General features: G+C 36.7%; 2 protein-coding genes across 5 annotated transcripts; both read left to right on the top strand.

Annotated features, from left to right (window-relative positions):
• Positions 1-439: 439 nt before the first annotated feature.
• On the top strand, positions 440-7,136 carry LOC113283342 (protein ABHD11-like). Of its 4 annotated transcripts, none has more exons than XM_026532566.1 (13): positions 440-865; positions 1,732-1,875; positions 2,170-2,196; positions 2,812-2,902; positions 3,059-3,102; positions 3,364-3,462; positions 3,956-4,013; positions 4,112-4,164; positions 4,299-4,400; positions 5,360-5,425; positions 5,630-5,742; positions 5,889-6,060; positions 6,799-7,136. In XM_026532566.1, the coding sequence occupies exons 1-13, from the start codon at positions 722-724 to the stop codon at positions 6,853-6,855; spliced, it is 1,170 nt and encodes a 389-aa protein (XP_026388351.1). In that variant the 5' UTR covers positions 440-721; the 3' UTR covers positions 6,856-7,136. The 4 variants fall into 4 exon arrangements, with proteins under 4 accessions (XP_026388351.1, XP_026388352.1, XP_026388353.1 ...); XM_026532568.1 differs by having other exon boundaries at positions 729-865; positions 1,805-1,875; XM_026532567.1 differs by lacking the exon at positions 2,170-2,196.
• A 295-nt stretch (positions 7,137-7,431) lies between these two features.
• Positions 7,432-8,952, top strand: LOC113283341. The gene is made up of 3 exons (XM_026532565.1): positions 7,432-7,965; positions 8,151-8,411; positions 8,513-8,952. Exons 1-3 carry the CDS (start codon positions 7,543-7,545, stop codon positions 8,690-8,692), a joined length of 864 nt encoding a protein of 287 aa, XP_026388350.1. The 5' UTR covers positions 7,432-7,542; the 3' UTR covers positions 8,693-8,952.
• The last annotated feature ends 1,360 nt before the right edge of the window (positions 8,953-10,312 follow it).

Raw genomic sequence — 10,312 nt, 5'->3', positions numbered from 1 at the left:
AAGTTTTCCAGACCACTGTACTTTTATTAAATTCATATCATTAGTCATTATTGACGGACTTCATTTTGCATATCTTTCGTAATCACTTCTGATTTTCGCTGAAATAGGTTAGCTTTGTAATTTCTTGCGTACTTTTATCATGAGAATAAACTTGTTATCGTTTTGGTTGAAATCGAAAATCACTTTGTAGATTAAATGCAGGATTTGGCACAGCAGCCTGATTGGCATAGGTAAAGTTTGGATGGAACCATCGTGAAAGCGAAGCAAGTTGTGAGACTGTGTTGAAACTATAAGGTGGACTGTGAAAATGAAGCTTTGTTTTCGCTCTATAGTTGGGCCAGGCTAGGCTGGGCCGGATCAGGTTTCGGGAGAGCTGGCCTTTCTACGCCTCTGATATAACTGTCGGGAAAATGATTTACGAAAAGAAAGAATACAAAAAAGGGAAGTTTGAACAAGTGGTGGCTGAGTTTCAATCTGAATTTTTGAAGGAAGGAGACACCTCGTATCCTTGGTGTCTCCGCCTTCATTCTATTCGAAACCCTAATTTCTACTCACTACCTTCGATAAACACCAAACCCTATTTCTCAATAAAAGTCGATCATTTTCAGGTCTTTCAGATCGACCGTACTTTCCTGATTCTCCATCACAAAATCGTTTCATTTCGAATTTTTGGATTCTGCATTTGTTGTTTTCACATTGTATGAGTTTCTGATCTGTTAATATGGCGGGAGTTTCAACTTTTCCGGGGTGTGGATGTTGTTACAGAACAGCGTTTACAATTAGAGGGAGAGAATTAAGACCTCCATCAGTTCAAGCCACTAATCTTAGGCTATCGTCAACTACAAGGGTTTCTAGACCTTTTGAGGTAATAATTTGAGCTCAAGTTTGTGAATTTGTGGCTGTTGTTATTGCGTTTGGGTGCTTACGCTCAAATCCCAGACGCATTTGATGAATTTAAGATATTCTATGTGTAACTTCCTTCAGGACCACCACAACATTTTTATAGAATCATATAAGAACTGTCAGAAATGAATTTTATTATTATTTTATTTCATGCCTGCAGCTTCTTGCATCACATGAATGGTATCTGTAGTTATTATTATTGCTTCAATTGACGAAAATATCCCGCAGTTATGTTCTAGTAATTGAAACTGTTTTGCTTAATGAGAATCATTCTCTAGCAAAGTTGATTTAAGTGCTAAAACCTTGTAGGATTATATCGAAACATTGTGTAACTTGAAAACCACTTCAATTCCAGTCCACTGCAATGGATGCTTCTTGTTGTTCATTGAGTTATATATTCAGGTTAAATTGATATTCTGGCAGAAAATACCATGATTATATATGGCTTTAGGTTTTAATTAGTCGAAACTTTAGTGTGTAAAGAACTAAAACTATATATAAACTTTTGTTCATGATAACTGTAATCATGGATGTAGCATGATTTGAAATGATTCAATAAGAGCTTTTGTCAGGGTACAATTTTACTAGAAGCAAACAGGAAGTTGGTTGGAAATTTTACTTTCCTGAATATGCCAACTTCGCCTGCTGCAAATCCGGAAACAGAATTTCATCACCTTTTTATCCGTTAATGGGTGTTGCTTTTAATCACGGCAATAACCATTAGCAGAACATACTCAATTGCTTTTAAGTTTTAATGCTTTTTTATTTGAGGAAAAAACATCTGGTCATATTATTCTCGGCTTCATTTATATTTTACTTGGATTTCAGGAAGACATGTTTCCATTCTCTAGATTTTCTCTCTCTAACTCGAGGAAGGCATCTCATAAACTTGTCCACTCAGGTATTCACATGGCTTTAGTAGATGAGAGACCTGTACGTTCTGGAGATGTGTCCAATTTTCCTCAAATTCTGGTAATTGAAATGTTCCTTTTTTATGCAAGAATTTATTAGATACAAGTTATTGTTAATTTGTGCCTTATGAAAAAGTTGCAGACTTTGTTGTGATTCATTTTCATGATAATCCGGGTTCAAGCATTTGATCTTATGTAAATGGGAACTTCCTTCGCTGAAGCATTTGATTTAATGTGTTTACGTTGCTTTTTTTTTTTTTTTTTTTTTTTTTTTTTTTTTTTTTTTTTTTTTTTTTTTTTTTTTTTTTTTTTTTTTTTTTTTTTTTTTTTTTTTTTTTTTTTTTTTTTCACACAGGCTTATGAGCTTGTTCAAGGAGCACTTGTAAGTCATCGACTTCTCCTAATTACTGTGATTCGTAGTTTGTACATCGTGTTGAATACTTCAAGTGATCCGTTGTTTTTCTTTATATCGATAGGAATCATAGGATAAACATTCTGTTATACAAGAAAACGATAACTGTTGTGCCAATATGGATGCAAATCATCAATATAAAATCACAAGTTACTTGGTTCTATAAAGACTGATTTCATTGGAAACTTTAAAGTCAGTTTCAGTTGATGATTTAGAATAATAACCTAATTCCTTATAGGATTTTCCGTTGTTTGGCTTATATAACCATTAAAAAGAATAAGAAATCAATACAATTCAATCATCCGTGATATTAATAATTAATAACAATGAACATTTCAACAAGGAAAAACACCCGTTGCAGATGGTAAACCTTATCTGTGTTTGGGGAATCTATCAATTTGAATGATGTCACCCTGGCTTTGAGCTAAATAAAAAGTGTACTTGAGTAGCTACATTCGAAGATATTCTAGCCGTGATTGTTAGAGATTTGGATTTGTGTTGTATTATAAGCATTCATCTGGCTTTGCTTTTGACTTGATTAAAACAAGTGATTTGCCTGAATGATGTAGCTAAGATATGCTGCAGGTTAAATGGAGTTCTAATGTGGAAAACTTAAAACCTGATATACCAACTGCTGTTCTTCTGCATGGTATCCTCGGAGGCAGAAAAAATTGGGGTACATAGGCTTTACTATAATACTTAGAATTCATATTGTTCCGCTGTACCAGTGTCCAATCTGTGTTAAAGTTTTTGGTGGTTCATGAAATTGGTTTATTACCTTCTTAGAATCATCAGCACACTCCTTATTAGCATTTTGAATTTTAAATTGCAGGATCTTTTGCACGGAGATTAGCACAAGAGTTCCCTATGTGGCAGGTATGTGATACATTGATGTTTGCGTAGGGTTCTCATTTGAAATTCGAGTTATGATATTTCTTATTGCATGAATAGGAGAGACATATTTCTGAAAATTAAATGTTGTGTCCGAAATGTTCTATAACTTGTACTTTTGTGGCGCCTGTACATGTATTAATTATCTGTACTAGATTCTCGATACGTAAGATACACTCAGTAATTTATTTGATTTTATAAATGATCCTAAAGTTCTTAAATGTTTTGCTATCTCCTTCGATGCAGTTTCTGTTGGTGGATTTGCGCTGTCATGGTGATTCTACATCCATTAAGAAAAGGGGTCCTAATACTGTTGCCTCAGCTGCTCTTGATGTCTTAAAGCTAGTGCGTAATCTTGCCCATCAGTGCTACTCTTAATTCATGCATGTTTTATATATCTTGGATTGATTGTCTCCCAGTGTTTGAAATAATATAGTATGCCCATTTCTTTGTAGAGCCAGTCCAGGATATGGTATCAAACTTCTACTTTATTGTTGTATCACCAGATTTGCTCTTCTTAATCCTATGAAACACCTTTTGAGGCATAAATACTAAACTAGTTGCAAGATAATTGCACATCCCAGTATAATAGTTTGCTCAATTATAATTGCACATCCCAATATAGTGATTTGCTCAATTGTAGTACTTTCTTATGATATCTGCTTAGTGAATGGATTTGAGAATTCTTGCACAAGCAGCAGTGCAGCGTGCTTCAACTTTCTGAATCTGACGGAAAACCCAACTGTTTATATCTTTGACTTGTAAAAGAATTTAAAGATTTGTAGTAACAAATGCTTATAATATATTTACATATAACTATTTTTTGTTGCATGGATAGGTTGGTCAACTTAGAGTAACGCCTCGAATTTTAGTTGGTCACAGTTTTGGTGGCAAAGGTATGCCATTTGCTGATGTCGAACATGTCAGATTTGTTTTCAAATATCGAAAGATCTTGGATAAGCTAACAATCGTAAACCACTTTGTATATCTGCAGTTGCCTTGAGCATGGTAGAACAAGCTGCAAAACCTCTTGCAAGACCTGTCAAAGTAAGAATATGGTACCATACATGTGTTTTGCCCTTCCCGTCGAACTCGTCCAAACTGTTAGGGTTCTCAGGGTGTTGTGCTTTTCCTTATACTATCTCACGTGGGCTTTTTCCTTCATTTTCATATCCATGAAGGTTTGGGTTCTGGATGCTACTCCTGGAAAGGTCCATCCTGGTGGAGACGGAGAGGATCATCCTGGTGAACTTATTGCCTTCCTAAGTACACTGCCAAAGCAGGTGTGTTACCTCTTCATGACTTTGTTGTGCAAAATCACTCCCAGCATCATGAGCTTTTAATGTATAATGTGTCATATTGAGTCAAGAAAGATATGGATAATCTGTCCCTTCATTTTAATATCATAATGTTTATACTATTATACTTTAGACTGAGGAAACAGTATATTTTCTTTCTGACATACTTTAGAGGGCAAAGTTTTTGGGTACTGTTTAAAATCTCGTAGTAAATTGAAATATCCTCATTTGTGGTTATTTTGCGAATGTTAGGTACATATGCGTGATCTTAATTTTTACATCAATTACCTTGAGACGTCTCAGGAAAACATAGCTGAACCTACTGAAATTGACACAGGGAGGGGATGGTGAAAGAAATAGCATTAGTAGTGGGTATGGGGCCAGGACAGTAATTACATGCCCAGACCTGTTTAATAGTTGTAGTATAGATTTTATCTGTAAAATTTGCTCACAAAGATAAGAGAAAATGTTGTGTATTAATCGTTGAATCTCTCAAGTGTGTTATACTCTGTTAAACATTATCTAAGCCAAAATGGGGACGAAATAGCATTCTCAATGAGTATGGCACAGGACATTAATTACGTACCTTGACCTGGTAGTAACTTACTGATTTTTATCTATGCAGTTCATTATATAAAAAGATAATGTTGTTCATCAGTCATTTAATCTCTAAGTGTAATGTTATTTTCTTATATACATTTTCTAAACCATGCGTTCGATCGTCATACATAGAATATATTTACTGTATTTTCACTTAATGGGAGTATTTCCCAAAGGTACAAGTTAATCGTAAGGTGGGGACCGGGGGAATAAGACCCCTTCCGGTGATGGGAACAGGCATGGGGAGGCATGCCCTGTCTCCGTCGTTAATTTTCTGTATCATATTTGTTCAGTATATGTCGCTCTTTTCTGATTGATAGCTAGTTGTCTTACATTCTTGGCAGGTTGCCTCTAAGCGTGATGTTGTAAGTGCTCTCATTAAGGAAGGCTTTTCTAAAGATGTGGCACAGGTATGAGATATCAGTAAAATGAACTATTTTGGTAATATTAGTTTCATTACACAAAGATAAGAACAAAGGTATCTAACTCTGAAGTGAACTCTAAACTGGACCAAGATTAATCTTCGGGGATTTATAAGTTTCTTGGTTTTCTCAGGGAGTGCATATTAGGCGTTCTCCTCATCTCTTTCTTTCTTTCTTTCTTTCTTTATCCAGTGGGTGGTAACTAATCTCCGACCGACTGATTCATCATCATCAAGCTTCTCATGGGTCTTTGACCTCAAGGGTATTGCTGAGATGTACAAATCCTACGAAGAAACAAACTTATGGTATCATATGGTTCTTCCTTTCCAAGCTGGGTGTTTTTAAATTTTTATAGTTTCTATCTTCTATTGTTTTTCTTGTTTTCTTTTTTGGATTTTGCAGATACTCTTGAGCAGTGCTAATGTTTTCATACTTTTTGAATTCATTACAGGAAATTTGTCGAGGATGTTCCTCGAGGTGTGCATATCAATTTCTTAAAAGCTGAACGGAGCTTGCACAGGTGGGCCCTTGGAGATCTTCAGAGGATACATGCTGCTGAGGAACAGGCTGCAGATGAGGGAGGTGGAGTTCAGATGCATGTGCTTGAAGATGCCGGGCACTGGGTATGCTATTTCATAGTTGCTTTTAAAGTTTTACCTTAGGCTGCTTCCCTTTTCATTATATTTCTCTTGCATTTCCTTCTGTTGCGTGGATCCATGTTTTCGGTGCAAATGTGTATAGGTCCACCCACACTTTAGACCATAGGCTCAAGTAGTTACAGACTTGTTAACTGCCTTAACCTTGTTGTTGGCCATATCTTATGTCCACTGACAGTCCCGACTACAATATCATACACCCACTTGAAATGGGTTGGGTGAACAAGCACCACACACACACACACGTCATCTAGTCATTGGCTAAGAGGAGGCTACTGGTGGCGATTTAGATAGTGAAAAAACTATACCAGAAAGGTGGCAGTTGGATTTCTTTGTTTCCACACGTTAAAAGTTACATAAAATTGTATACCCTGTCAAACTTACATTGGGCTGCAAATTTTAAAGGCTGGGGCTATTTTGCTAGATGTTGTTCTCATTTCTTGGATGCAAATTATTAGATTAAGTGTTTATCAATCACTTCCCAGGAACTGAAAACCTGCCCTAGGAGAATTTTAGAATTGGATTTGGCTCAGTAAATTTAGTCAAACTTTGTCTTTAAACTCTTACTGTGATATTTTGGGAACAGGGTATGATATTTTACATTAGTAATGTTTCACTGTGAAGCCAAACTTTGTTCCGTCCCACTTTCACTCCTAGTCTACTGCTGCTCATGACTTTAATGAAACTTTGTGATTATTTTTATAGGTTCACGCTGATAACCCTGATGGTCTGTTCAGGATTCTTTCACCTTCCTTCCAGTAAAAGAGTAAAGAGAAAACCCACATTAAATCTTCAAAAGATTCAGGCATTTATTCCCGTCAAACATTGTAACACGTGCACTTGTAAAAGTCCACATAATGATAATGTATCCTCATCTTGTAACAATTTTTGTAGCCCGACTCGACTGTGTTTGTTCAATCATTCATCAGTTTATCTATATTATGTGCAGTATTCTCCTTCCAGACTGTTGAAGAATTTGATACTTAGTCGCACTGTAAATTTATAAATTTTATCTCATATACAAAAAGATGCTTCTGGCTTTACTCTCCTGTCTTATTTAGTTAGACTGATATTGGACAGATATTTGGGAGCCAAAGTTGTCCCATGTGATCAAATGTTGCCGGAGACACCCAACAGGTTTGGCAGAAGCAGCTAAACCAGAAACTATGACCAAAACTTCTAATTTCTGAAGTTGTCTAAAGTCAACATTTGACTATCTTTGACTTAACTGCTAAACGGATATCTCACGTCCTGAAACTAGCCACGATGCTTATCGGTCCCACACGACCAAAAAGTAGTATAAAACACGCAGCAAAGTAAGAGCCAAGAAGCCATAATGCCACATTATCCACATCTTGTGGCCATGGAATTTCATTTTCTTTCACTTGTATTTCCATTGTCAATCCCCTGAGGATACGGATTTAGTTGTTCATCACCAAATTTTCTTCTATGGCTTCAACTACGGCAGCATCAAATCCTCGGGTCTTTTCCACCCTTTCGTCTCTGAATCATCGACGAAAGTCTTTGGCATCATTAACTCACCCTCAAATTGCATCAAGGAGAATTTTCTCCTCATTTTCACTATCAACCTCTCAAAAGACACTTGGAAGAAACCCAAGGAAAATTGTATGTGAAGCGACCGAAGCTTCAGTGGCCAATGAATCATCTCCCTCTTCCGGAGGTGGTAGTGGTAGGAGTTGGGTCCCGGTGGTTCCTTTAGCAGCATTACCCAAAGGAGAAAGAAGAGTGATTATTCAAGATGATGAAGTTATTCTTCTTTTATGGTATAAAGATCAAATTTTTGCAATCGAAAATCGGTCTCCTGCTGAAGGTGCTTATAGTGAAGGCTTGTTAAATGCCAAGCTTACTCAGGTTCGTGGCCTTACCTTTTCCCAATTACATGCAACAAACTTAGGCGCTAGGCGAGCGCCTAGGGCGCCTTTCACAACATAGCTTGCAGAATGCAAACCAAATTCATAACCTTGATATAAAATTGACTCATGCTATAGGGACTCAAATAAGCATTTGAAAATTTTGTGTTTTGTGTTGCTTTGCAGGATGGTTGTATAGTTTGTCCAAGTACAGATAGTACATTTGATCTCAAAACAGGAGATGTGAAGGATTGGTATCCAAAGAATCCTGTTCTTCGAGCTCTAACGCCTGTTTTGAGGAAACTCTACATTTATCCGGTTAAAACCGAAGATGACAACATTTGCATTAGCATGAGTGGGAACCTAGACTCTGGTGTTTCTGCTGAGATTGTTTACAGCGGTAGAGCTCAACCTGGTTTCACTGCGACTAATGTCAACGTCGACGAGGTACTATTGCCTTCAACATTGACCAATATTACATGAATATAATTTTAAAATTTTTAGTTGTTAATTCTTTTCTAACTTAAAATTTTAATGATGCACTTTAGGTGAGAATGGTAGTTGATGAAGGTCAATTGGGGTTCGGTTTTTCGAGGAAGAATGAACTGATAAATGGGAAAGCAGCTATAATTGGATTTCTTTTGGTATTAGATTTTGAGCTTCTAACTGGTAAAGGTCTTCTGAAAGGAACAGGTTTCTTAGACTTTCTTTATGCTGCTTTGAATTAAGCAACTCAACATCCACTTGTTTCTGATTGAGAGTGTTTCAAGTGTGGCGCACTGGTGCTGAAACTTCTTTCACAGCAAACTCGGCACTGGTAATTCTATATTTCGAGCACATATCAATGTTTTGTCTCAATTTATAATTTCAGTTACTTTACGTTTTGTGGGTGTGTAGTGTAAAAAGAACAAAGTGAAATTCTATGCTCTGATGTTTATTTTTATTTAAAAAGCTTATATAAAGTATTATCTTTGGTACTTTCGTTAGAGATGATACTGAATTCGATCTTAAACTTTAGTATACCAAAGTTTGGAGGTAGACACTCTACTGCACCACCCTGTGGAAAACAAAGACTATATCAATCACCATCCATCGCTGCCCATGCAACTTGTGTTCTGTCCTTCCAGTATTTTTCTTTGATGCCCAAGGCCACCATCACCCTTTTCATCCGCTTATAATTCTTCCTCATGGAAAGCCTCACTAAAAGCTTTAAAATGAAAAATCTAGCTTGGACAGCAAAAGGCTGGACATTGTATCAAAGTTTCTACTAGTTGAACTGAATAATTTGTGACTCATTGATGAAGGAAATGAAATTACATTTGCAGAGAAAGCACACACTCACACACAGAAGGTAAGGTTGTTCTTGAGTTAGTTACAGGAAAGAGAAAGAGCTAACAGTTTTATTACAGGCCGAACCAATGAGAACAAACGAAGAGAACCAATCAAAGAGATACAGGTGGTGATCGAGGATAGGTTGTATCCAGGCTGGACCGGTGTAAGTGGAGTGTCAACTTAAATGGGTGCTATTAGCCCCCCTCGAGATGATATGTGCAAACAGAGGAAGCACCTTCAGCTTGTTGCGCACCACTGCAAATATAGGACCATCTAGACCTTTTGTAAAAATATCTGCAACTTGAGCAACTATAGATATATATTAGACCTATAAATCGTTGGATTGAACCAGCTCATGCACAAAGTTGTAATCAATGGCAAAATGCTTCATTCTTGAGTGAAAAATAGGATTGGAGGAGTAAGAAACGATACTTTGATTATCACACAGTAAAGTTGGTGAAGCAGGTAGAAGAATATGTAACTCTTGAAGTAGTTTCCAAAGCCACAACACCTCAACAGCAGAATTTGCTAGACTTCTGATTCAGCTTCAGTAGATGATCTAACAACTGATGCTTGTTTCTTACTTGACCAGGAAATTGGATTAGAACCAAAGAATATACAATAACCTCCAGTACTCCTTCTTGTGTCAGGATTTCCAACCCAATCAGGACCGCTGAAACCATGAACTGCAGATAGTCCTTTGCTAAACAGAATACCATAATCCAATCTGCCTTTAATATACCTAAGTATCCTTTTGTGTGGAATTAAATAATCAGAAGTAGGATGTTGCATATGTTGACAGACCTTATTGACAACATAATTAATCTCAGGTCTGGTCCATGTTAAATATTGCGGCGTACCAACTAAAGATCTGTAAGGATTTGGATCTGGAAGTAAAGAACCAGAAGAAGCTATAAGCTTGCCATGAACAAGGAACTGTAGAAGTGCATGTATGCAAGAACCAGACAAAAGCTGATATATGTGTAACTTTAAGAGGAAACACAAAGTCATTAAAA

The sequence above is a fragment of the Papaver somniferum genome, chromosome 5 (genome assembly GCF_003573695.1).
Source record: "Papaver somniferum cultivar HN1 chromosome 5, ASM357369v1, whole genome shotgun sequence".
Classification (NCBI taxonomy): domain Eukaryota; kingdom Viridiplantae; phylum Streptophyta; class Magnoliopsida; order Ranunculales; family Papaveraceae; genus Papaver; species Papaver somniferum.
This window is presented reverse-complemented; position numbering and strand designations above follow the sequence as displayed.

What these genes read in the sequence shown, in the direction of transcription:
- LOC113283342 (XM_026532566.1), top strand. Translation starts at nt 722, where the DNA reads ATGGCGGGAGTTTCAACTTTTCCGGGGTGTGGATGTTGTTACAGAACA. An exon ending in TAAGTACACTGCCAAAGCAG is followed by an intron (nt 4,401 to 5,359) that starts GTGTGTTACCTC and finishes CATTCTTGGCAG; the next exon opens with GTTGCCTCTAAGCGTGATGT. An exon ending in TACGAAGAAACAAACTTATG is followed by an intron (nt 5,743 to 5,888) that starts GTATCATATGGT and finishes AATTCATTACAG; the next exon opens with GAAATTTGTCGAGGATGTTC.
- LOC113283341 (XM_026532565.1), top strand. Translation starts at nt 7,543, where the DNA reads ATGGCTTCAACTACGGCAGCATCAAATCCTCGGGTCTTTTCCACCCTT. An exon ending in TAAATGCCAAGCTTACTCAG is followed by an intron (nt 7,966 to 8,150) that starts GTTCGTGGCCTT and finishes GTTGCTTTGCAG; the next exon opens with GATGGTTGTATAGTTTGTCC. An exon ending in CTAATGTCAACGTCGACGAG is followed by an intron (nt 8,412 to 8,512) that starts GTACTATTGCCT and finishes GATGCACTTTAG; the next exon opens with GTGAGAATGGTAGTTGATGA.